The 26,945-nt window shown below is 50.4% G+C and overlaps 1 protein-coding gene across 1 annotated transcript in view; it reads right to left on the bottom strand.

Moving 5' to 3' along the window:
- The window catches only part of SYNE2 (spectrin repeat containing nuclear envelope protein 2), a 310,564-nt gene that overhangs the window by 10,981 nt on the left and 272,638 nt on the right, over positions 1 to 26,945 (bottom strand). The window contains exons 98-106 of the mRNA XM_081090284.1: positions 26,641 to 26,799; positions 25,750 to 25,916; positions 12,416 to 12,578; positions 7,497 to 7,684; positions 6,880 to 7,030; positions 6,494 to 6,676; positions 2,540 to 2,677; positions 1,474 to 1,668; positions 48 to 330 (exon numbers count right to left, since the gene is read on the bottom strand). Of these exons, the coding sequence (XP_080946410.1) occupies positions 48 to 330; positions 1,474 to 1,668; positions 2,540 to 2,677; positions 6,494 to 6,676; positions 6,880 to 7,030; positions 7,497 to 7,684; positions 12,416 to 12,578; positions 25,750 to 25,916; positions 26,641 to 26,799 (1,627 nt within the window). The remainder of the gene's footprint in view (positions 1 to 47; positions 331 to 1,473; positions 1,669 to 2,539; positions 2,678 to 6,493; positions 6,677 to 6,879; positions 7,031 to 7,496; positions 7,685 to 12,415; positions 12,579 to 25,749; positions 25,917 to 26,640; positions 26,800 to 26,945) is intronic.

The raw sequence follows: 26,945 nt of genomic DNA on the forward strand, positions 1-26,945 counted from the left end.
TAGCCACGTGGTCAATTTCAAGGTCTCTGGACACCCAGGCCTCTTACCTGACAGTGCACTGTAGTATGGGCCCTCCTCGTCGTCTTCGTGAGAGGAGGAGCCCCCCACGTCACCTGTGTGATCCCACTCCAGAGGGATGGAGTCCACGCTGACAGGGGTCTCGCAGCCAGACCGCTCGGGCCCCGGGCCCGGGGGCACCAGATGACAAAGGGCCTGAGGAGACGAGGGCTCCTCCATCTCCCTCCTCTTACGCCAGGCGTCGGTCTGGATCTCCCTGGGGTCTTCCATGTCCGTTTCATTCTCAGAGGCCTCCTTTTCATCTTCCAAGCCCTAAAATGGGAGTATCCAGTTTTAAGAATTAATCAAACCATAGGCGACTCCGGTTCTGAGGAGTGCTGGGAGTTGGCCCGCCCAGCAGTTCCCGAAAATGGCCATCAGTTCCCAGGCCCTGTTCCTGGTTATTTAAATTTAGACTCTACGTCTAGTGTGGGACCTACAACTGGTATTTGCCAAAACTCCATTTTCTTTCCTAGGAAAAATCTTAAATTTGATAATCTACACTCAACAACTTTATCTAAAAAAAGAAAGGGAGGCCAAAGTTTCCTTGATGGTTTATATGGCAGGTTCCTCCAAAAATCAGAAAATTAAAAAGTAAATTTTTTAAGGCAATTCGTGTTCTGAATAAGATTCACATGTTCAAGGACCACATCAGAACACAGAATCGTATTCTTCCTGTGTTATCATGACTCTACGAAAAATGACTATCAATTGCTACCTTTAAAAATGAGAGTAATGAAATGATTTATATAGTGCATCAAATATCCTAGCTACTTAGGCAATAAAAAACTGTCCTGAAAAAAAAAAGAGAGAGAGAGAGAGAATAATGTAGGTTATTTTTGAGGCTATGTGTGATGAAGAAATTAGGTTTGAAGTTGGGCAGTTGACGACACAAAAAAGAAGAGATGGCCAATTAAGTTGGTCGAAGGTCATCATCAAAGCTTCAGGCACACAAAGGCAGTGGACTCTGGGTAATGGCCCGACGCCACCTGAATTTCCCCAAAGGCCCCTCTGTCAAGAGAATCATCACAGCTGCTTTCAAAAGCTGGCGCTTTTGGCACTTCAACGGTGAGAACGAAGTACCAGAAAGGCACAGATATTAAGAGCTCCCAGACATTAACACAGTGGAAAAGGCCAGTACAACCCCCCCGTTAGCACTGTAAGCAAAACCAGAACAGTTATAAAGATATCCCAGGAGGACTGACACGGGCCAGAAACCGCGTACCCAGGAGCACATGGGAAAGTGTCGAAGGGGCAGGACTTGGCAGACGTGCTACTCTTTCCACTGGGAGATGGGAGCCTCTAGGTAACTGTGCCTCCATATTAATAAGAGTGGAAATAAATTTTTCCATGACAAGTCTGGTCAAACCCCAAGTCCGAGTGGCCCAGAAGCCCCTGTGGGTGCTCCCCCCTTACCGGGGCGTGGGAGGTCAGCCGCCGGTGGAAGCGGGCGACCCTGCCGAACACTTCCTGGCAGTATCGGTGCAGCTCCTCCAGCTCGTCCTCGATCAGCACGGCATCCAGGGGCTCGCTCTTCTGAATCAGCTGCTCCCCGAAAACGATGAGCTGGTCAATCTTGTTGGTGTTTAATGTAATTTCCTGTTGGAAACCCTGTGAGGAACACGAGAAAGGATTTCAAAGAAAGGGATTTCTCTGAGGATTCAGACAATGTCTGTTTCTTATAACAAGCCACAGAAAAGTCATCAAAATGTCATGACTGTTTTGTGCCTTCACTTAGTATTCTAGCTTCATCCGTGTTTTTTTTTTCTTAGCTTCATCCGTTTTTAACAAGGTGACAAACATTTAATAATTTACAACAACTGTACATATTTTTCCCTCTTCCTTCTGGGCACTGACTTTTCCAATTAAAATGATTCTAAAAGTTTGACATGGATGGCCGGGCATGCACTATCATTGAGTGTGGTCTTAGCTCAACCCTGAGAGCAGTAATTTTCGGTGGAAAAAGAATATTTCCCGTAGCCAGCCACCAATGAGCATTTACCTCAGCGGACACAGTAAGAATGACCATTAGTGCCATTCTACCAGGGACGGAAATGTCCATCCTCAACTTCTTGTGAAACCTAGCCGAGGAGGGAGTGATGTGAGGTTCAATGTGATACAGATTATTGGTAACAGTGGGAGAGGAGACGGTATCTGCTCTGGGCCGCTCTCTGACACAGCTGTTCCCGTTATACTGCACATCTGGAGAAACAGCATCTCGTGCCTTCTGTTTGGAGCCTAAAGAGCGTTCTCTCCCTGGATGATTATAAAAGACGAAGAGAAAAAGGGGCCTCACTCCACTGGTCCCTGGGCTGCAGGGAACAGTATCCTTGCTGGTGAGCACCCCGCCGTGCAGGTGGAGGGTGCAGATGGAGGCAGCCCGGCAGCTTAACCAGCTCTGGAGTCTGCCCCCAGACTTGGCCGCTCGCCATTGCGCAGGCAGCTGCGTTCCTTTACGAGGCGCCAAGGAAGGAAGGCTTACGTTGAGCTGGCGCATCTTGTCATCGGCGTCGCTCTCGGAGAAGTGCTCCACGTTGGTCAGCTGCAGGTCCATCTCTGTCAGCCACACCAGGATGCTCTCCCTCGTGCCCTCAAATTCTTCCCTCTGGTTGGTGAAATGCTGCAAAAGGGGAAGAAAGTCACATTTATGCTGATGGCACATGAGAATGGAGGCCCACAGCAAGGCTCTAGCTGAAGGGAGAGGGTGCCTGGACTCAGAAGCCTGTCTCCAGGGACCTGGGGCCCACAGGGCACTCGGGCCAGTGCGACATCAACCAAGCTCCCAACGTCTCCGAGTCTCGGCGTCTTCCCTGGCAAGCGAGGTATGGGAATGCTGGCTGTGATCTCTGAGGTCCTGTCAGCGTTTAAAACTCTCTGATTCTCGAGTCTAGGTCAGGGATTTTTTCAACCTGTCCTCTGAGCAACCCCCTCAAAATCCAAGCCTGGCACCGGGCCTGTTTTTACCCATCAGCAGACTGTGGAAGCTTGTTGCTTGATAGAGGATTTAGTAGCTTAAGATGGAAAATTACTGCTCTCAGGGTTGAGCTGAGACCAGCCCCGTGTGCCTTCCCTGATGTAATTCTGGATGCGTTTCCATCACCTCCAATGAGGGATGCCTTTCAGGTTACCTTGTCATAGACCAATTCCCAGACCAGCATTGCATTCAGCACCAAATGAGGTTTAGATTGTCACAGTCAAGTCAGCAGGAGATAAAATTAATGCAAGGGGGTTCTCTGAAAAGCTAGCCTGAGAGGGTTAAAAGAAAACCAAAAGCCCAGATTTTCACTTCTTTAGAATGGTGTCAAGAGTGCTCTGCCCTGAGAAAGAAACAGGAATTAAAATGACGCCTGCAGACACGGCACACACAGGTCCTGCCAGTTTACACCCAATGCACAAAGGCTGACATAGCACGTTTTCTAAATTATAGAAATCTAAGGTGAATGTTTTCATTAAAAAAAAAAAAAAGTCAAACGCAATGTCTGAGGTTGGGCAGTGTGTCCTGGAATTCAGAGAATTTCTGTCCCAGGCTGCGCAGTGCAGAGGGGATTGCCATGTCCCTCATGGTGCCAGAACCATCGGGACACAAAGGCGGGCTGAGGTCCAGCCCCAGTGACAGCAGTGCCCACACCGCACAGCCTGCGAGCTAGTGTGACCGTCAGGGGTCAGAGATGGCGAAGAGAGAGAGATGTGTGTAACACAGATCACATAAACAAGCTCTGCCCAAGAGGCCATTCCTTTAAAAAAGTACAAAAATCTGGCAGGGGAGAGGAAAAGGAAGATGGCATCGTAGGTAACTCCTGTACTTGCTGCCTCCCACAACCACATCAAAATTACAACTAAAATACAGAACAACCATCATCCAGAACCACTGGAGAGCTGGCTGAATAGAAGTCCTACAACTAGAGAAGTAAAGAAGAAAGGACACAGAGACAGGTAGGAGTTGTGGAACAGGCTGATCTGGCACCCACGTGGGCTGCTTTTTTAATGGGGAGGGAGATCATCTTTGTGGAGGCCACCCGGAGGAGCAAATGGTCCCAGCCCCATCCCAGGGTCCCAGAGCTGGGAAAAGAAGTCCCTATAAAAACCAGTGCAGATTGGGGCTCAGTGATACAGAGGCTGCAGGAGACCCAGTTGTTCCTCTTAAAAGGTTGGCACCACAAACTGAACATAGAAGGTCCTGCTTCCTCTGAGCTCCAGCATCAGGGTGAGGCTTTGGGGAACACAGACTCATATCAGGAGGAACTGGATTGTCTGGCATTGGGGCAGGAATTCGGGGGTGGCTTTCTCCCAGATGGATTCCTATGCTGGGATATTCCCGGTTGCATGGCTGACTGGCAGCCATTTCTGTTTGCTCTGCCCTGGTGATTCCCTAAGACCCTGCCTCATCCAATTACAACCCCACCCAAGCTGTGTGCAACGGCTTTTGCATATGAATGGCCTGGTCTTGCTCAGGCTAAAATCTCTCAAATAAACTGCAGCTGGGTCAGAAAGCCCCAAATCTATCAAGACCCAGTACCAGCACCAGTCTGCCTTGCTTCATAGCTGGGCCGCATCTGGGCACTTCCAAACCCAATACAAAGAGGAGAAATCTGCAGATCTCTCTGTAGCACCTGCTGGGTGGCCCCAGGCAGTGGCTGACTTTGCATCTCCCTGGAGACCCACGAGCCAGTGTACCTAGTGGTCAGTGTCAGACCATACCAGATTATAACTCTACATATCCATAAGCGACACACTCAAAGGGCAGACTCAGTGAGCACCAAAGCCCCACTGAAGCAAGTCCTGCTCCATAGGGGTGTTTCCTGCACAGCAGCTCTCCCACTGTAGTTGTAGCTGGTCCCCACAGCCAATTGGCCTGGAGGCCAATTTCTCTCAGTGACACCAACAGCAATCAAGTCTCAACTACAACAAGACTGTGCTTACAGCCCACAGAGGGATACATCTAGAGTGCCCAGCTCAGGTGACTGGGGAGGCTGAGCCACTGGGCCGGATAGGACACTTACTACATAAGGCCACTCCATCAACTCAAGGAGACTTAGCAGCTCTACCCAATACACAGAAACAAACACAGGGAAGCAGCCAAAATGTGGAGACAAAGAAACATGTCACAAATGAAAGAAATGGAAGAAAGCAAACTACTGGATAGAGAGTTCAAGAGCATGGTTCTAAGGTTACTCAAGAATCTTCTAGAAACCCCCCCCCCCCCCAAAATGGAAAAGGATCAGTCAGAAATTAAGCATACACTGACTGAAATAAAGAATAATATGTAGGGATTCAACAGTAGAGTAGAGCATTCTGAGAATCAAATTAACGATTTGAAATATGAGGAAGCAAAAAACACCCAACCAAAAGAGTAAAAAGAAAAAAGAATCCAAAAATATGTAGATAGTGTAACAACTTCAAGCATTACAATATTTGCATTATGAGGGTGCCAGAAGAATAGAGAGAGCAAGATATTAAAAACCTATTTTAAGAAATAATGACAGAAAACGTCTCCTACCGGTGAAAGAAATAAACTTACAAGTCCAGGAAGCACAGAGAGTTCCAAACAAGAAGAATCCAAAGAGGACCACACCAAGACACATCACAATTAAAATGCCATGGGCTAAAGACAAAGAGAATCTTAAAAGCAGCAAGAGAAAGCAGTTAGTTACCTACAAGGGAATGCCCATACGACTGTCAGCTGATTTCTCAACAGGAACTATGCAGGCCAGAAGAAAGTGTCAAGAAATATTCAAAGTGATGAATAGCAAGGACTGACAGCCAAGATTATTCTACCCAGCAAAGCTATCATTTAGAATTGAAGGTCAGATAAAGAGCTTCACAGACAAGAAAAAGTTTGGTTCTTCACCACTAAACCAGTATTATATGAATGAAGGGTATTCATTAAGAAGAGGAAGAAGAAAAAGAAAAAAAATATGAACAACACAATGGCAACAAATATGTACCTATCAACAACCGAATCTAAAAATCAAAATAAATGAATAAGAAATCTAATGAACAGAATAAACTGGTGAATAAAATAGAATCAGAGGCATGGAAATGTAACAGATTGACAATTATCAGAGGGAAGGGGGTGGGGGAGGCAAGAAGAGATTAACCAAAGATCTTATATGCATATATGCATTACCTATGGACACAGACAATAGGGTGGCGAAGGCCTGAGGTGGGGTGGGAACCGGGAGGAGGAGGGCAATGGGGAGAACAAAACAGAGACATCTGTAATAATCTCAACAATTAAGATTAAAAAATAGAGAAAAAAAGGAAATAGAATGAAATATAATACTTGCTATTAAAAATAAAGAGGTAAAATCATTTTTATAGATAAAAGGTTGGCAGGTTGGGCTTGAACAAAGGGAAGGATTTCAGACAGCTGAGGCCTGTGGCAAGCCTGCTGCCTCGTGCGGCCCCTCCCTGGCACCCCTGGGCTGAGCGTTACTCTGAGCCTCCGCAGGACGGCCGTGACCCGCCTCTGGAGCCCGTCCCAGCGCTGGTTGCCCTCATGGACCATCTGCTTCAGCCGGCTGGCCGTGTCGGTGCGGTTCTCGCGGGCCAGCCGCCGGTACTGCTTGTTGACCAGCTCCAGCTGCGTGAGCCTCTCGTGCACCTGCCGCTGGAAGGCCTGCAGCACACAGAGCGGCGTCAGGGCCAGCGGCTCACCCCCACACTAAAATGGGGGGGTGGGGGGTGGGGGCTCGCCCTGCCCGTTCCCCTGCCCCTAGCTAAAGGAAAGGCATTTGGGCCTGCCCCGTGTGGCTGGTGGCAGCGGTGGGGCCCGAGCCTGCCGCAGGCGTGTCCCCAGGACAGGGCTGGAGAGGGTCTTACCTCAAACTTCTTCAGCTCTTCTTTGGCGACTGTGTAGAGCACCTCCGAGGAGTTTGGGGAGGCCGCCGTCCTCTCGGCCGACGTGAGCCAGTCTTCAAAGCGGGAGTAATCATCTAGAAACTTCTGCCACAGGCGCCAGGTCTCCTCAATTCTGACGGCAAGGAGGCAACTTAGTGCAAGCCGCCCATTTCGCCCATTTCGCCGTACATCCTCTCTGGACCGGTCCCACCCCTCCCAGCACCGGCCCTCCTAGGGGCAGAGACGCGGCTACGCCTTCCAGGAGGTATCCAGGCCCATTGCTCTGGGTCAGGACTCCTTCCTCCCGGCAGTGCGAGCCCCTCAGAGCCCCTCAGCTCCCTTCAGAAGCTGACAACGGGGACAGGGCTGCACGCGGGGGACAGCCAGCCACGTCACACCCGCGGCACCGAGAGCTGGGAGAGGCGTGACCCCATTATGTTCTCCCTGAATTTCTCTAATAAGCACTTACACCTACTGAGCCTTCTCTGCCAACAGCCTCTGCAGGGAACGGAACACAGCTGCTTATTCAGGTCAGGAGGGTGCACCGACTTCGGCTAAAATCCACCCCCCCAAACCTTTAGGGGCAGCTCAGTGCTCACTTCATCCGCCGCTCCATCGACATGGTGCATATGTTCCTCCAGCGCCTGTCCAGGCTCCTGGTGGTCTGCTGGATGGAGTCGCACTCCGTCTCGTTGGCACAGGCATCTGAATCGTGCAGCAGGACATCACAGATGTTGAACACAGACTCCACCCCCGCACTGTGCTGCTCAATGTCTCGCTGCAGGTCCTACGATTACAGGAGAGCAAGAAGCACCTTGAGACGATGGAGGTGGGAGGGTCGGCATCAAAGGGTCCCCGCTCCTCCCCACCTCCCAGCCCAGGGGGCACAGCCCTGGGTGCATTTCCACCTTGGAAGCAGCAACACAGGCTGGGTCTCTCATCTTCGCACAACCCTCATGCTGTAGCCTCTGACACAAAACCCAAGCACTGGCGACACTGGGATGGATCTGTTGAATGGACTATGTGAGGGGCGGGGGGAGAGCAGGGGACCCTGCCCTGAGAGGCCGCCACCCCACGGACTTTGGAGAGGCATGGGGTCTACTCCTGACCACCGACTCCAAGGGCCTCCAATGGAGACTTGCCTTTGGGGAGGCCTTCCACAGAAAACCGAGTCTTTTCAGCAGGACCGAACACGTTAGCAACATAAACTCTTCACCTTGTATGGTCACAGAGTTCTTAAGACTTTTGTTATCTCCTCACACGCCAGGCTGTGCATGCAGCGTATGGTGCACAGCCTTCCAGCAGCCCAGCCCAGGGCGCCACAGCCCCAGGGGAGTTCTCAGAGGTAGAGAGCCCCCCCACCCACTGATGGGGTCCAGCCAAACTCAGGGAGGGGACAGGGTCTCGAGTCGTGTCCTGTGCTGGTGATAGTGATGCATTCCCCTAATTTGGGAGGAACGTTCATGAAGAAAAAATACATGATTGTAGGAAAAAATAGGAACCCTGTTTAAGAATAAACATGGCCCTGGCCCTGGCCCTGGCTCAGTTGGTTGGAGTGTTGTCATGTACACCAAACGGTTGCAGGTCCAATTCCTGGTCAGGGCACGTACCCAGGTTGTGGGTTCAAGCCCCAGTCGGGGGGGGAGGGGGGGTAAATGGAAGGCAACTGATCAATGTTCTCTCTCTCTCTCTCTCTCTCTCTCTCTTTCTCCTCTCCCCCTTCCTTCCTCTCTAAAGTAAACAACAACAACCAAATTCTATAAAAAAAGAAAAAGAATGAACATGGTATTTTCAGGCGTTACTCAGAATATTTCCCTCTGCACAGCCCGGGGGGGTGGGGGGGGAGGGGAGAGAAGGAGCTGTTGGTTTTGTGATTCTGGGCGAGCTAGGCTTCTGAGATCCAAAATCTGTGACGGGTGACGTCGGACACACACTAACCTAGTATTCCAATTACATTGCGAAATAGCAGAAACAAAGTTAAATACGCCGCTCCTAAGGGTACGAAAGTTCCCTGGGTGCAACAAAGCTCAGTTTACGGGAGGGATTGCTCCATAACAGTGCGGCCTCTGTCCGCAGGGCGGCAGCGAGGTGTCCACGCCAGGCTGCCTCACTGTGTCTAATTTTGGAGTTGCTACTGTTGTGTTCATAGGTAGGATTAATGTTTTCTTTTCTTCTAATAAATGCACACTTTGGGGCATTCTGTGTTCACGTGGACATGAAAGAATAAAATGGCAACTCAAATATATTTTAAATCGAGCAGGTCTCAACACGGGCCCTAACTGATGAAAAATGAGCCCCTCAAAGTCTAGTCAGACAGAAGAAAGTGTTCTCCCGCCGCCAGCCGGTGTGCTGTGGCGAGGGCAGGGCGGCGGCGGAGTCTCCCCGGGGTCGGTGCGAGGACCCGTCACACGACAAGGGTGACACGGGAGTCTTACTGGTTCAGACCCACACGGAGGAAAATCCCTTTTAACTGTGTTGAAATAATAAATAAGGAATCCTAACACCAGTGCTCAATGAGGAACACTGACAATAATCCTACCACGGGCACCCACGCGGGCACCGTTTGCACAGTAAGATTTACAAAACTGCGCCAATGTAATCTGAAGAGCTGGACCTAAGAAACAGCACAAAACCATGTGGAAGACTTTGCCAACAGCTCTGGAAAGGGCTCCTGCTGGGTTTGTGTTTCTGCTCCAGAGCAGGTGACCGAGCACTGAAGCTGGGGGCCAGGGGCAGGGAGGGGAGATAGGGGACAGGGAGGGGAGATGGGGGGCAGGGAGGGGAGATGGGGATCAGGGAGGGGAGATGGGGGAACAGGGAAGGGGGATGAGGGGCAGGGAGGGGAGATGGGGGCAGGGAGGGGAGATGGGGGGGGCATGAAACTAGAGCCGGGCAATGCAGCCAGGAAGAGTGAGTGCACAAAAGGGACTGGAACAATGAGATAAGGGGGAGAGAAGAAAGCCAGGCTGAGCATCCAGAAAATCCCAAGGGTGGGGTGCCTGTGGTGGTCTCAGAAGGTCTCCCTGGGAACAGTGGGGGTGGCGGACAAGTCCATCAGGGTGGTCTTGGGGAGTGCAGTGGTTTAGGGGGTGGGCATGAAGCTGAGTTGGCCACTGGGGAGGAAGCTGTTGGTAATTACAGAATGGTGGGGCCAACAATTCCCCCCAAGCCACCATCTGGCACCCCATGGGAATCAGGGAACCAAAGAAAGGGGGAGTGATGCTGATGGCTCAATACAAGTGGGTATTCATTTAAGGTGTCAAAGGTCGCACCTTCTCTCCATTTGAAACCACACAACCCTCGCCACCTAAAGTGATTCTACCCACAAGAGGAGGAACAGAAGGGACTCTTATAGGGCCTGACCCTGCCACACCAGAGCCCCGGGGGCATCCCAATGAGAATTCAAGGACGTCATGTCCCGTGACCACTGTGGGCTGCGGGCTTGATCCCAAGTGTTCAGGTGTGGGAAGAGCTCAGGAGATTTATCTTCTCCGGAGTCGGGCATGCTTCGTTAGGGCTCTGTTGGTCTCACCCCCGCAGGACCCCCTGCTTCATTCAGGTTTTATTTCTCGAAGCAATTAAGCAATTTATTACATTTAATTAGTGACAGAAATATAAGTACGGTTTTTAGGAATGGCCCATACATAATTTGTGTGTGTGACACATTTGTAGTGTTTTTGATGGAGCATTTAAGGCCTGGCCTTAGAAGAATAAACATATGGTAAATTAAAACACACACAAAAATACTGAGTTTCCTCAGGACATCTGTGGTAGATGGAATATCCTCCCACCTCCATCCCCTTATCCCCAGAACCTGGGACTGTGTTAGTGTCCATGGCAATGGAGAGTTAAGGTTGCTATTCAACTGACCTTAATATAGGAAGATGATCCTAAATTATCTGGGTGGGCCCAAGGGTCCTTAAAAGTGGAAGAGGGAGGTAAAGAGTGAGGGGGAAAAGTGACGATGAAGAAAGGCAAAATGCTGGCGCTGAAGAAGGAGGAAGGGGCCGTGAGCCCAGAGATGCGGGAGAGCTCTAGGAACTGGAAAGGGCAAGGTAACGATGAGAGCAGATTCGAGTCTGAGAGCCCGATGACAGCCACATTGCTTATCTGGTCAAAACAGAATCTGCTCACGGGTCTGAGAAGAACAGAGGCAAAGGAAAGCTACTGAAATCCATCTATATAATAGAGGAATATGCAAAATAGCCGGGAATCCTGTAATGTCACGACCCAACAGCAGGGACCTGAGGCTGCATGGCGCCTGGCCGGGCCAGGGGACCTCAGGCTGAGTCCCTTGTCCGACAGGGCATGATGGGGGACCTCAGGCCACGGCCCCCGTCCCGGTGCTGGGCTGGGGGACTTGAGGCTGTGTCCCCCACCCAGAGGGGTTTGGCTGGGGGTGGGGCTGGCCAGGTCTGAGTCTCACCCAATGGGGGTGGGGCTGGCCGGGTCTGGGTCTCCTGTGTTTTTGAAGCGCGTGCGGGTGGTGGGTGGGGAATTGAGTCTAGGTCCTGCTGCGTGCCCCAGACTCTGACAGGAGGGAGATTTTCATATACATTTTACTAATTTTCTTTCATCTCTGACACTTCTCTTATAGAGAAAGGGCAAATAGCAATATTAAAATATTTCCTCTAATTAATTCCCTTTTAATGTGCACAAATTTTGTGCACCAGGCCACTAGTAATAATATAAACAATGATTTTACCAATAAAGACAAGCTCAGGGATAGCAATGAGAAAGCAGGTGAAAGTGAGCCTGTGGAGGGCAGTAAAGTGGATTTGATGAGTCGGTGATCTAAAGAGTACCCCAGGCTAGTGTGATTTAGGACTCAGTGGTTTCAAGGGAATTTCCAGGGTTGACTCCGAGGGTATGTAAGAGATGACAGGAAGGCAGGGAGCACTGCAGGGTGGCTCCCTGAGCTACTGGTCCAGGCTTCCTCCTTATTACACCTTTTCTGTTTTATTTACTTTTTTAAAAACTCCATCAGACACCGAGTATTATCCCATGAAAACCTTCCTTGGTGAGAAAAATGGCTTTTCTTTCAATTTGTTGCCTTCCAAAACTATACAGGGGTGGGCCAAAGCGGGTTTACAGTTGTAAAACAAATAATACAATAGCTAATAAATAATAATACAAGAATAAACTCTGTGTTTCGCATTCTCACAACTGTAAACCTACATTTGCCCAACCCTATGTTAACAAAAACAAAACAAAGATCAAAATTAAAAAAAAACCCACAAAATAAAAAACCTGTTGGCCACTAAGATGAAGGCCGGCACCTTAAACATTATTCCAGGTATTTCACAGAGAACTATGTGAATGGCGGTGGAGCGGTGGGCGCTGGAGCGGGAGGCCTCCCACGTCCAAGAACATGGACAGGCGGTCGGCTTTCCCTGGAAACACCAACCAGCGTCATGAAACGTGACCGTGCGAGCACACAGCCAAGAGGAGGCAGGTGTGAGCGGGCAGGCGGCAGGCCCACCCACACCCTCACAAAAGCCCACTCCTCACGGCCCACCTGCTGCTCGGCGAGGCGCTTCTGTATCTCCTGGTCGTCACAGACGTCATAGACCACGGGCTTCGAGAGCTCAGACTCAATGCGAGCCAGCCAGGTGCGAAGGCTGCTCATGTTCTTGTCTAGCTGCTGAATAAAAGCAGACGTCTCCTTCAGCTTCTTCACCCTAAACACGCGCAGGGAAGAGAAAAAGGAGGTGGAACACACAGTGCAGCACGCAGTGCTGAGAAGGCTCCAATGGGTGCTGGGGGTGAAATAAACTGACGAACGGAGGGGGTGGCGGGACCGGGGAGAAGGGGTCCATGGGGGGGAAAGGGAGACATCTGTAATGCTTTAAACAGCAAAGATAAATGGGGGGGGGAAACACACACAACCTCTACTGGTCCTTGATTTTACAGCGAGAACAACTCTCACCAGATAGGAGCTTTCACAGAGTCTGTGACACTTTACAAAATTGCTGTTGCTGTTGATTTTCAAGTGGACTCAGAGTTAATCTCCCAAACAAAGATGAAGTCCTATCATTCCCAGAGTGGGGTTCTCGGGGCCCAGCCCATCTCTCTCTCTAGGTTACATGGCCTCACCTGACCTCCCCCGCTCTGTCTTGGGCACCCCGAGACTGCAGCAGCCAGTGAAAAAAAGCACCCTGACGGGTTGAAGAGCCACACGCCTGGTTCACTCGGTGGTATCTGACCCATGATGCCTCTCCTGGGACGCCCCTCTTGAGCAAGCACCGAACATGTACCAACCCCCCACGTCTAGTCTGAGGGGCGGGTGCTTACACTTTCGAGCACAGCTCTAATCTCATCCACCTCCCCAATCCGCCTGACTCAAGGGGGAATGACAGCTGCTGAGGGAAAACAGTCTCCATACCGATCCTGAAATAAAATGTTTCCATAGACCACCTTCACGAAAGTCCTAAAGTGGAGGGAGGGAGGGCTTTTTCTGGAGATCTGTGGGATTTTTAGTGAAATCCAGAGACTTGAAGTAATGGCTGCAATGGGAATTCCCCACTTAGCAACACTGTGTTTCGAGGGGCTGTCAGAACCCCATCTCATGGCACCAGGAACAGGAACTGGGGCACCGGCCCTCACCCACAGCAAGCACCACCGTCAGCGCTTCCTTGCCTGCCTGTGAGCAGCTTCCTCCCGCCCTCCTCGCCCTCCTCCCCACCTCTGTCCTGCAGCCAAAGTATACATACGTTAGCATACGTTAGAGACGGCGCCTGATCCTCGCTCAAACCCCACACAGTCCTCGCCCTCCCTGGCAACCAGGATAATCTCCCGACCGTTCAGGTCCTCCAGTGGTCAGCGTCCTCTGCCTCCAACCCCACTCTCGGCAAAGCGGCCCCTCCTCCCTTCTCCACTTCTGCCACTGCCCCTTGTCCACGTGCTCCCTACACCGGGGCCCTCCCGCCTTGTGCTGTGCCTGCCGCATGCTGTGTGGGGCTCAGCACCTCCCAAACGCCTGGCGGGCAGGAGGTGTCACCAAGTCTTTGTTGAATGAATAAGTGTGTATAAGACTTCCACCACAAGCTATTTAAGTAGTCCACAGAGTGTTGTGTGTGCGCGCGTATTTATTTTTTGCATCCTGCAATTGACCAACTCAACCCCAGGACTTCTTGCTCCAGCTCTTTTACCAGTTAGTTTTATGATTTAGGGAAAATTCTTTTATCTCAAGCCCCCTCATTTCTATAGGCCTCTGAGGCCCCTCAAGCTTCAGGGAGGTAACATCCAGGTGAAATTATGGCCAGAATTTTGGAGGTGACCAGACTCTGTTCTCTAAGTCCCATTATATCATCTATGAACTGTGCACCCCTGCAAGGTACCTGACTTTCCTGACTCCTGGTTTCCTGGTTATCTGCAAAGTCATCCACCTTGCAGGTGGTGGTGAGACAAACGAGATGCATGGAAAGCCTTTGGTATAGAGTAAGTGCTCACTAGGATACTAGCTCTTATTATTGCTAACTGGGATTACATGATGCTATGATGATGCCTCATTTATACAGCATTGGACTTCACAAAGTCCATTCATAAATATTTCATTTTCAACACTGCTATGAGGTAGGCAGGCTTAGAAGTAGGCTATGGAGTCTGGTGGTAAAGAGCACAGACTGGGGTCAGGGTCTGAGTTTGAATCCTGCCTCTGTTTAATCTCATCTATAAAACAGTGTCAACAGGATCAGTACCTCCCTTCACTGGGTGGCCGAGAAGGTTGAATGAGATATAAGTACATTAGTGGCATTTGACACAGTGCCTAAGAGAGACACATTCCCAGAAACTATGGTCATATGACTTTCAAGGGGATATGTTTTCCAAATTACATTTTACTGGAAACACTATGAGGAGTTCCCTTCAAAGCCTCAGATGCTTTATTAAAAAGGAAGTAACGGAATCCAGGGCCAGGCCTGGATGCAGCTGTAACCTAGATCCCTCCTTTGTTCCTGTGGCTTCAGAAGTACACCCTCCTCACCCCAATGCCCTGTCACCCCGATGGCCCAGGGACCAGAAAGAACATCTCATACAATCCCGAGCTGCCGGGACTCCCAGGCCCATAGGACAAGTTTTCCACAAGTTTGCAAGGGGTGACCTACTGGTAAGGCTCTGTCTGGAGGAGCAGCCCAGCCCTGAGAGCTTCCCCACAGATAGGAGCTCAGGCCCAGCAGCCTTTGCACAGCTCTCCTGTCCCGCCTCCCAGAGCGGCAGCCCCACTGCTTCATCCCGCACCCAGCCCTGTTCCAGCCTCAGGACCCAGCTTCCCATTCTAAAAAGAGAGCTAGAATGCAAGTTTTTAAATGAAGGGAGCTAACAAGCAACAAAATGACCTGGTGCAAGAAATAGAGAGGTGCATTGACCTTGAACCCTGTTAATCCCAGGGTGAGGCGTGCAATGAGCAGAGGGGGGAGCATGCAGCAGGTGGAGGGATTACTTTCTTGGCTTCCCCAGGTCCGGTACTCCAGGCTGGTGGTATCCAACATGGAGGGCTCAAGACACACCAATGGGATGCAGGAATAAAACATTAGACTTCCTGTTATTGTCCCATTCTTTTTAAATTTCTACACTGGGTATGCTTTATAATTTACAAACTTTATCACTCGAATGGGACGTATGTAGAGCATGCTGTCATTTACTGGTGCCTGGCCTGTCGTGCCGCACACGCTAGCAACGTACTCAATCCTCACAAATGCTGTGAGATCTGCACTACTAATATCCCCATTTGACAGGTGAAACAACGGAGGCACTGCGATTAAATAACTTGGCCAGCGACATGGTCAGTAACGGGCAGAGGCGGGAGTCACACCCGGCAGCCTGGCCCGGAGCTGCAGTCCTTAAGCACTTTCCTCGTGGCACTGCATATAAACCTGCGCGTGCTCATGTGCACATGCTGGGGGTACGGGTGGTTTTTGTTCCTGCTGGTGAATATGATGAGAAGTCTAGACTCCTGGCTCCAGGATGAACTGGGGAAGGGGAGGGTAAGGCCTGTCCACCAAGGGCTGAATTTTGGGTACCCATGTAAGATTCTCCATGGTTTCCTTTCAGTAAACATTTAACCACTCGCTTTGTCTCAGGGCAGCGGTTCTCAACCTGGGGGTCGAACGACCCTTTCACAGGTTTTGCCTAAGACCATCGGAAAACACATATATAATTACATATTGTTTTTGTGATTAATCACTATGCTTTAATTATGTTCAATTTGTAACAATGAAAATACATCCTGCATATCAGATATTTACATGACGATTCATAACAGTAGCAAAATTACAGTGATGAAGTAGCAACGAAAATAATTTTATGGCTGGGGGTCACCACAACATGAGGAACTGTATTGAAGGGTCGCGGCATTAGGAAGGTTGAGAACCACCGTCTTAGGGTCTTGTGCAGATCCTGAGGCTGCAAAGATCACGGAAAACAGGTCTTCTTCCCAGAGAGCGCATGACCTAATGTAGACATCCTAACACAATATAGGAGATGCTCACTACCTCTCTTCTGACGGAGTCAACGATGTTCACTCCTGCCTTCAAATTCGTTTTCTCATAAGCCAGGTGGCCATGCTGTATGTTAAAGATCAGTGCACCTCCGAGCGATCAGGCCACAAGACAACTTGCAGCCACATGGGGGTCACAGACGCTCCTAAACCTTGGCTCCGTTTTGGGCGAGTGGAGGGCGGCAGGGACAAGCACACAGACCACTCGCATCCTTAGGGCAGGAAGGGAAGGTGGGAGGGAAAGAGAAGAAGGTCACCAAGAAGCTACAAAACATTCATCCAGTCAGGACTGAACATGTTTCTGTGTCCAAAAACACGGTGACAGAGATAAACGCTGCTCCTCAGATACTGTGTCACCACTTACTCCCGGGGCCGGCAGATGTGCTGTTGGGTTTGTATCATTCTCTTCTGCACAGACACTGAGATCTAATTATCACCTTTCCCAGGCCTGGGCGCACGGATCCTTTGCCACCCCAGGCCCCCGACTTCCCCATCAGGCCTCATTATTATTGCTCTTGAAAAAGTTTAACTCTTGAGTTAATGCTGAGCAACAAGGAAAGCCATCCAGACACCAGACGCTGGGCACAGGGAAGCGACCCTCAATATTGCATGTCATCCGTCACCGAGGCAGCTCGCGCCTCTGCACCTGCCATGGTTCACCCAGATGCCTAGGCTAACGATGCTCACATATATACTTCATCAAATTCTATTTCTCCAGAAAAAAGTAAGCATGGCTTCCTGAGCTGCATTCTAGTTCCCAGGATGAAAAAACAAAGTATTTAGGGGCAAAGGGGAAGTTCTTCACCTGCGTGGCCTAATGCAAGACCCGAATAAAAATTCTTATATGAAACCAGACAAGATAAGAATTTTGCCTGAGTGGCTACACATAAGCAGTTCTGCAGGGATGGTGGGCAGAAATGCAGAAAGTAACCAAGGTGAACAGTTTTCTTTTCATCTTAACCAGCAATGGATCAGAATGGAATACTTAAGAGCCCTGCTCTCCCTCCAAAACAAACAAAATCAAGCCAGGTTAGCACCGTGCTACGTATCAAGCCCAAGTCTTAGGATGTGACGATGGAGGATTCACCTGTTAAATTCATGAACAAGGAATAATTTACATTTTGGTCCTATTCTCTTACATGCCAAAGAGTCTACAGTTCAGTGATAAGGCCCCAGAGCAGTATAAGTTAAAATAATTCCACTGCCAATGTGGACAGCTTCCCTTAAAATATACTGAGGAAATAGACTTAAAATACACACAGGGAAACTGAGATGGTTGAAGGATCTGAATGTGTCTAGAAATAAACAGATTCTCAGACCTGTGGGCAGCTGTCAGTTGCTTAAAACACTGCTGATTCTGAACAACTGCATCTTTTCAAACGACTAAACATCTTTATCGTAAGATAATCAATTGCTCCCGGATCCTGACGCCTGGTCAGGGGCATGGGCACGACCAGGCATTTGAGCTAATTGCCTCTCTGAAGCGTCTGGTCGCCGGAGGACTTCCATTTTGCACACCGTGCAGTCACATCCCTCCCTGCTTGTCAGAGGCTGGCTGCAGACACACACACATGCTGACACGGGAGAGAACCCATCCCCCGATGGCTGGCACACGCACGCCACAGCCATCTCCTCGGGAATCTCCATTGTCACCACAACGAGGCCGCGAAAGAGCCAGACACAGAGACAGCAGCCTCCCGTCGGCCACCGGCAGAGCTGATGACTGAAATGGCACTTACTGTTGATGAGAAAAAAGTCATTCCCGATGCTTAGCGAGGGCTCCACGCTCCCGGCCGCACCTCCACCGCCCAGGCGCACGGCGGCCCCTCCCCCGGCCGGCCCGCAGGCCTCTCCATTCACTGGCTCAGCATCTTCCACAGGCCGCCCGCCCCGCGGCCACAAAGCTATGCCCTCAGGAAAGGAGGAGACCTGCTTCCCGGCTCCTTGCAATGTTTAATCTCAGTTTTCTCCCTTCCCATAAAGGAATCTCCCCGGCCCTTTCCACACACACACACACACACACACACGCACACGCACACGCACACACACACACGCGCACACACGCACACACACACACGCACACACACGCAGTCTTTGTTCTGATGCCGCAGGATTGCCGTGCAGGGGAAGAGGCGCAGTGCTATCCTGGCGATGGGTTATTTATGAAGTGCTATAAACCGACAGAAGAAACATTTTAGATCGGCGCGCGGGCAAGAGGATTTCTGTCTCGTCAAATTCGATTTCTCTGTTTCATGTTTACAAGAAACGGTGAAATCGGAAGCCCCTGAGCATAACAGGAACATCTTCCTCCCTCCCTCCTCTTAAGGAAGAAATTTCCCTGAGGACAGGGGTGCTTCTGCCCCCTTTAAAAATATATATATTTGTACTGATTTTAGAGAGGAAGAGAGAGGGAGAGAAATATAGAAACATTAATGATGAGAGAGAATCATCATTAATGTTTGATTGGCTGCCTCCTGCACACCCCCCCACTGGGGATCAAACCTGCAACCCGGAATCAAACCGCGACCTCCTCGTTCATAGGTCGATGCTCAACCACTGAGCCACACCAGCTGGGCTGCCCTGTTTTTGCTGTTGTTGTTGTTCTGGACATCCTGGCTTAGGAGGGGCAGAGGTCATGTAGTCCATTCCTCTGCGTTTTGCAGAACAAATGATTTCTTGTAGCACAAGTGGAGTTCAGGAGTTTGCAGAGGAAGGAATCTTGCCATTTCCCTTGCTAGCTCCTCTCAGGGTTTACCATAGCACGAGTATCTAAAAGCTCCTCCCCCTCCAACAGCAGTTCTCTACACGACCCCGAGGGGCTCTGCTTACAGGGGCACCTGGGTTTGTGTCCAACCCCTTTCAGGCTCAGTCCCAGCCTGATTTTGAGACTCAATGACATCAGTCATTTCTCCTGAACCCCGACTAGACTGGTGACATGAGGAGGGCAGATCTGAAAACAAACGTGTGCCCACATGCGTGGCTGCCTCTGGGACCTGCTCAGTATGACCCTGCGCGGCTCAGTCACGGGGCCTGCCTGCTGTGGACACAGGCTGCTGACTGGCCACTGACCCAGTGGACAGCGGCTGCTGCCTCCTGGGGAAGCTCCCCACCCGCAGGAGGCATTTCTGCAGGGCCTGGGACAGCAGCCACCGGCTCCAGAGGTGGGATGAGGGGGCGGGTGGGAAGGAAAAGGGACAGGCAGGAGGCTGGCCTCACATCTAGCTCTCCGGGTGCTGAAATCTCCAAGTCCACTCTCCCACCCCTGGGTCACGCACCCGGCGAGGGCCAGAGCAAGCCAAGGGCATGACTAGCAGCATTGTTTGGTCTTCCCGAATAACCTTGAGAAAACACAGATAGAGGGAGAGCAACAAAAATCTGTATCAGCTTAAAAAGGCACACATCTCCCCGCCCATTCTGCAAGAAATGGAAAAACAATCTTAACACACAGTTGCCATGGTAATCGCTGCTGGGTTTAAATGACAACATTTTAATTGCTACTCTTGCAAAACAGGTGGGCTGCTCACACTGGTTGGTCAAATGTGCTTTGCTAAAAAGTTTTTTTTTCAGACTTTTTGGTAGCGAGAGAGCTACGGAGTCTAACGAGGAAGGAGCCATATGGTAGGGAATATGCGTAAGCCCTTCCATCCTCACAATGGCTTCAGGACGCCAAGTCTCTTACGGACACTACCATCAAGGAGAGATTAGGAAAGAGATAACAACACTTATAACATTTTTTTTTTAAGGAAAGAAAAAGGTCCCATGTCCCTTTTCCCATAATGAACATTTAGGAAATTCAGATCTGCAAAAAGAAAATTAAAATCACCAATGATGCCAACGCCGACAGGTAACCAATGCACACACTCCGGGTTACGACTGCGCTTGGTTGTCTCATCTGTTCTCAGCACCAAAGCTTTGACTAGATCATCCTCAGGCCGCTGGAAAGTCCTTACAAACAGACCCCCACACCCCCATGAGGGAAGAGGCTCCACCAAGAACCCGCAGAGCGCCTCACTAACGCACAGCACCCCTGCCTCCCAGGGCGAGCTAAGGCTTTGGTTAGTAACGGGTCAGGCAGTTCTGGGAAACGGAAGTAGATGGGTTTCTAAGGAAGGAGATGAGTTTCTAAGGCGTTCAACTTCTGGGAGTTTGAAATCCAGGGTAGACACAGGTGAGATACGCGTTGGGGTGAGTCTTTCTCTGGCATCGGCCCCACTGAAGGGACAATGGACAATGGCCGGGGCCCTGTTATCAGAGCTTTGGTCGGTGGGTGGATCCAGCCAACTTTACATCCTTTTGTCCATCCTCCAGCACCGTGTGCCTGCCCTGCTCTTACTTCCAGGTAACCCGGCTTCCTCCACAGCGAGGACGGCACGTCCTGCTGGCTCTGAAAGACAGCTTCTGTGATGTCACCGTCTCTCCTGCACGGAGGTTTTGGGGGGTCGCTTCTCAAAGAAGTCATCTGAGAAAACGTGGGGAAGGGGCGGCGCTAATAGCGACAGTTTACAAAAGTTTAACTCTTCACGTAGCCGCCCCAGCAGCAGAGTGGTATGTAACTGACATTCATGTCATCAAGTCAGTTTCAGCTTCAGAAGAATCACACCGTTGCACCAAAATGTGTCTGGTGCCTCCAATGGCCTCCCCGTGGGACAGAGCAATAGCGTGTTTCACGAGAGTTCAGATGCCCCCAATGATCCACGCTGCCCACGGGTCCGCGAGGGTCTCCACGCTCCTGCAGCGGCTGTGATGGAGAGCCCACTGAGAGCGCTAATGCCCGCCCCACGCCACATGCCCCACGCCCCACGCGGCCTCAGCAAGGAACGCAGCATCGCATCGACGCCCCTCGGATGACTTGGTTATTTCAAGAGATGTGTCCTCCAGGTTCTTTGCCTGAAGGCAGCGGTTCTCAACCTGTGGGTCGCGACCCCTTTGGGGCTCGAACGACCCTTTCACAGGGGTCGCCTAAATACATCCTGCATATCAGATATTTACATTCCGATTCATAACAGTAGCCAACACTACAGTTATGAAGTAGCAACGAAAATAATTTTATGGTTGGGTCACAACATGAGGAACTGCATTAAAGGGTCGCGGCATTAGGAAGGTTGAGAACCACTGGCTTAAGGGTTTCATAGAAGCTGACGAACCCTTTACAAGCAGAGGAAGAAGAGCTGTTTGGATCTAAGCCCCCTCCCCCTCCTTTATCTATATGGGGGGGTAGGTTTACAGTTTTGAGCACATGAAACAGTTTATTCGTTATTTTATTTACCTATGACTGCAGTCTTTTCCCTACGAACAGCTGTAAACCTCCTTTTGCCCCGCCCTGTGCAGCCACACTAACCTCGCCGGAGGCTCCGGCACCGCATGGAGGGACCCACGGTTGTCCTGATGCTTTCTTAACCGGGATCTTGCTCGTGGTTTATCAACAGGGAAACCGAGGCACACAGGCCGCAGACCTGCTGACAGAGGGGCAGGCCCAGGATTTCTGACTCGGTGCAGCACCGTGCCCCGCCCTCTGTGGCTGGCCCTGTGTTCCCCAGACCAGCACCACTGGCAGCACCTGGGCACGTGTTAGAACCGCACATTCTCCGCCGCACCTGGACCTACAGGGTCAGAAACTCTGGGGGTGGGGGTGCAGAACCCCACGTTTGCGGGAGCCCCCAGGGATGCTGATGCACGTTTACGTTTGAGAGCCGCTGTTCTGCAATAAGTGGTAAATTCTACATTGAGCTCTCAGTTTTAGAAAAATTCTGAGAATCTACCTTTAAACCCTGAGGTCTCAAAGGAGCTACGTGCCCCCCCCCTCCCCCGCCATTCCCCCCTCTCCCGGTGCCGGGTGCAGTGGGACAGATGCCCTGGCTGCACCTGCCCTGTGCCCTGCGTGGCACTGACGGTGCCCTGGTCAGGGAATGTGCTCCCTGGGCTGCAGTGGCCCCTCTGTACAGTGGAGGCACTGACCTTGCAGGGCTGCTGCAAGAATGAGATGAAATAATACATGTGAGGAGCCTGGCACTTCAGAGTAAACAACACTGGTTTCTCCTCCTATTCACCCCATAGTCTGAAATGATCAGAAGTTTAATGTGCATTTGAATGACCCTGTAATTCACCTCTATTGTTATGAGAACGAACCTGATACAACAGGTCTTTTTTTCCCTTCTTCAGTGAATTAAACCTGTCTTCCTGAGGTCTGAGACTTCTGAATACCATTTGTAACTTTGACATTAAAGGCTTGTAATTAAAGTCCTGAAGTCATGGGGCTGGGCACCTGTGTAGGGTCTCCCTCCAACTCTTACTATTTTTTTAAAAAAATATTTTTATTGATTTCAGAGAGGAAGGAAGAGGGAGAGAGAGATAGAAACATCAATGATGAGAGAGAATCACTGATCGGCTGCCTCCTGCTCGCCGCCTACTGGGGATCGAGCCCATAACCTGGGCATGTGCCCTTGACTGGTATGGAACCCAGGACTCTTCAGTCCACAGGCCAATGTTCTATCCAATGAGCCAAACCGGCGAGGGCCAACTCTTACCATTTTTAACGAGCTATGTTGTCTCTGCCACAGGAGCGAATCCGCAGAGCACCGTGAGCAGGACTGAAAAGGGTGAAGTGTCCAGAATTCTCTGCCAGTGAGGCCATCAGTGCTTCCTGCAGGATGGCAGGTCCGGCTGGCCCTGTTCAAATCTAAATTCTGCAGCCTGTGCTGCTCCCCCCCCCCGCCCCCCCATCCCCTCCAATGACGATACGATCAGCGTCAGAGATCAGACAGGCTGCTGACTCTGCGTGGGTCTGAAGGCAGGTCTGAGCTTGCTGCCTCAATCCAGATTCACTTGGAGGGTAAACTCAACGAAGGGTTTCCCAGCCTCTCAGCCTGGCCTTTGCTCTAGGGAACATGAGTTCTTCCCTCCCTAGTTCCTTAGTTCTGAAGGGAAGGGATTTGGTTCATTTCAGTGTACCAGACTAGAAGGGTCTGGGGTAACAAGAAGGCAACACAACCGCCCGAGTTGGAAGCCTGGTTGCCTCAGGCACTGGCTGGGACTGTGGGCATGTTGAACTTCAGTGCCTCAGTATTGTCATCTGTAAAACAGGGTAATGGCAGCTACCTTTCAGAGTTACAATGGAAACTAAGTGAAATCATGCACAAAAAGCACACTGTCAAGAACACAGCTGGCAGGCAATATATTTGCCCTTATTTCAGCTCCTTATTTTGCCAATTGCTCCTTCCGAAAAGACCACTGAAATTCCACCTGCTGTGTTTTTCTCTTGCTCACCAAGGAATTGGCTGAAGACAGGCAGCCAGAGAGGAGAGAGAAAAAAGCAAACAGCCTATTAAACTCTGAAGTGATATAACCAAAGCATGAATGATGGAGAGCAGACAGTCACTCTAGTCTTCGGGAAGCACAGGCCATGACCAGGTATGATGCCACCCTACCCTCCACTAGTGCCAGGTGCCCAAGACGACTTAGGATATAAAGGCAATGCCAACGAAGACATACTGCACACAGTTTACCCAACAGAAATGGCCTTATTCTTATGCACTGAAATGTCCATTCATTTCAGCAACTTTCTGAAGCTCTGCTCTAAGTGCTGGAAATGAGAGTCAGAGACACTGGTCTCACAGCCGAAAGGCCTCTCACTGTTAGACATCACCGAGGCAATCCTCTCTGCTCAGCAAACACGCTCCTAGACTCAGTGTCCGTAGGGAAAAACACTCATTAAACGCCGGCTCCCCACGCTGGCCCTGTGCCAGACACAGACACAGCATGTCCGCACAGTGGTCTCGGATGTGAACAGTGCTGTTAGGCACACGACGCAGATTTGGAAACTGAGGCTTAGAAAGACTAGCGCACGACTCAAGTTTCCATGATGAGTAGGCGATAAAGTCAGCACGGGCTCAAAATCTGTGCTCGTCATCCCTACTTGGGTTACCGCCATGGATTTCCATAGTTTTTTTTAAAACTGGCAATCGAGAGAAGTTGGATTCAGCCCAGCGTATGATGCCAGCTAAGTCACCCCAATACTTGCCTTCGGCAGACCCTCCATTGCTAAGAGTCCATGAATGACTCAGACTTCATTTAGGACACCAAGTCTGAAGTTGAGATTTAAGGTCTTCTCGGACTTGGCCCCAGCCTAGCTTTGTAGCGTCACCTCCCATGCCCAGAGCCTCTTGTCACTTCCTGAGGGACTTGCACACTGCTCAGCCCCTGTACCTTTTTGCTCACAACACGCGTCTGTCGGACTCTGCCATCAGTAACTCTGAGGAACCCCAAGCCTTCATTCGGGACCATCTGGGAACGCCACTCTTCTGTGATGCTCTTCCTAATCCCCGCCCCTCTCGGGGAAGATGAGAGCTGAGCCCTCAACCCACTTGGCTTTACAGCTGCTCAGATGTCGCTCCCATCAATGTAACTGACTCATCTTCCTTCCTGTCTGTAGTTCTCAAGGCACTCAGCCTGGTGCCTTTGCTGCAGGTTTATAGTGAAAGCCGAGGCGAAGGAAATGCCAAATTATCAAGAGGATCTTGTTTTCATCACACCCCAATACTCCATCACCTTGCAGGTTCTCCGGTATATTGCACATACGTGTGTTCAAAACACAAAAAGACTGGCTACACACAAAGTCGCATGCGTGGGCCCAAAGCCCAGGGACTGGTTTTGTACGTCAGGTTGCAATTAACAAAACAAAACAAAATAAAAACACTTTAATTGGGGCCTGTCTTTGGAAAGAGAATTTGAAAACAAAAAACATTTAAAAGCTTTGAGTGGCTTTATCACCATCATCATCCCTTTTTGAGAAGATAAAATTAACAGTCTTGTTTCCGATAAGGTTGCTCTGGAGAATAGAGCTTTGATCTGTAGCCAGGCTGTGCCTCCCTCGTCCCCACCTTAGCACCAGATGCCCACGGCACTTGGCACACCCAGCACTCCACCTTGAGTGTGCCAAGCGCCTGCCATGGGGGGAGCAGCACCTAGAAATCAGGCCTGCGCCCTGACCCACTTGCATTTACCACCCACGGGCAGGAACCAGCAGGCGTGATTTCATCTAGGGACTCACAGGCCCTAAAGCAGAGTTACAATTTCTAAACAATTCCTCCACAAGGATCTCTTTTCAAAGTTTTTCTAATTCTCATTTAAACCTAACCCAATTCATGTGAAATTTCAAGGTAAAGAAAAAAAAAACTATTAAAGTAGGATTTACCAGAATATCTTCCTATATTGTTTAAATGAATTCCATTCATTCTTACCCACCGCTGCCTCTGTCTGTGCAGTTGTAAGCCCACTGGATTACAAGGCGGGCTCAGTGCCTCGCCGGAGGAGCAGCCGCTGCACTGGCGAGCAGGGATCATCCTGAGGCCATTTCTTACCTGGATCCAATGACGTCGAAAAGATGCTGCCAGCGGTCGTTGATTTTACTGAGCTTGTCATCGATCTCGGCCGCTCTGGTCTGGTTGCTGGCCTTGATCAACTGGTCACCCATTTGCTTTAATTGCAACTTGTTCTCGCTAAACAGGTTTATTTCTTCCATGCAGTCCTGGCAAAGGCACCAAAGCAAAGCTTCAATGACTGCCCAAAATTCATTCCTTTGCCAGGCAATAAATACACCGTTGCCTCTTGGAAAAAATGTTTTTAATTAAAAAACTTCTCAGACCTGTTAATACAACTCTTCAGTGAGCAGCTAAGAAGCCAAGCAGTGCCCACTCCGCACACGTGGTTACTTACAGCCCCGGCTTCCCCTCACCGAGTTCTTCTAATCTCGCCTACTTGGGAGAGAGGACACCTGCGTCTAAGTAAATTAGCCTACAGAGTCAGCGTTTTCCTGAGCGGCAAGAATGCTTCTGCCTTTCTTTGTGGCTATTAGTAACCTTCAAAATGATGAGCTCCATGACTGTTGGCCTCTCCCCTTTGGCAAGGGGGGCTCTGTAATAATAACAACTAGAAAAGCCATAACTCACTCGGAGTGTAAACAGATGCGTAAGGAGATGGGGGTGAGGGTGAGGCGGGGAGGGAGGCGCTTCCCTGGCTGGACTTCCAAAGAGAGAGGAACTCCCCTCAATTCACAGGGGCCCCACACTTCCCATCTCTCTGGAATCCCCACTTACCAGCTCTTCTCTGGGAGGGAACAGAAAGAGTGAGAAAGTCCCTTCAAATTTCTAGAAAGCTACTGGAAGCACACCAATCACACACCACTGCGAGCCGGTGAGATGGGGAGGGAGGACCGAGGGAGGGGGTCCCTGCAGTCAGTGGGCGCTGCTTACCTTCTGTAGCTTGTCGATCATTTCTTCGATACTAACATCTGCTGTCTGCAGGACCTTGTTTTCCATCTGCACCAGCCAGGCACACAGCTCTTTATTTTTCTCATTGAACACAATCCATGAATTGAGTCTGTCTTCAATCTCCTGTTTGCGTATAGCCACCTGGAAACGAAAATGCACTTGGCAGCTGAGTACAGGCAGGAAGGCAAGTGTTTCCCTTCCCATCCCCCCATCAAAAGGACTACGAATTTTATTCATTTCAATCAGTAGCCCTATCAACTTAAATTACTACGTTTCCGCCTCTTAAG

The sequence above is a fragment of the Myotis nattereri genome (genome assembly GCF_964212035.1).
Source record: "Myotis nattereri genome assembly, chromosome: 1".
NCBI classification, from domain to species: Eukaryota; Metazoa; Chordata; class Mammalia; order Chiroptera; family Vespertilionidae; genus Myotis; species Myotis nattereri.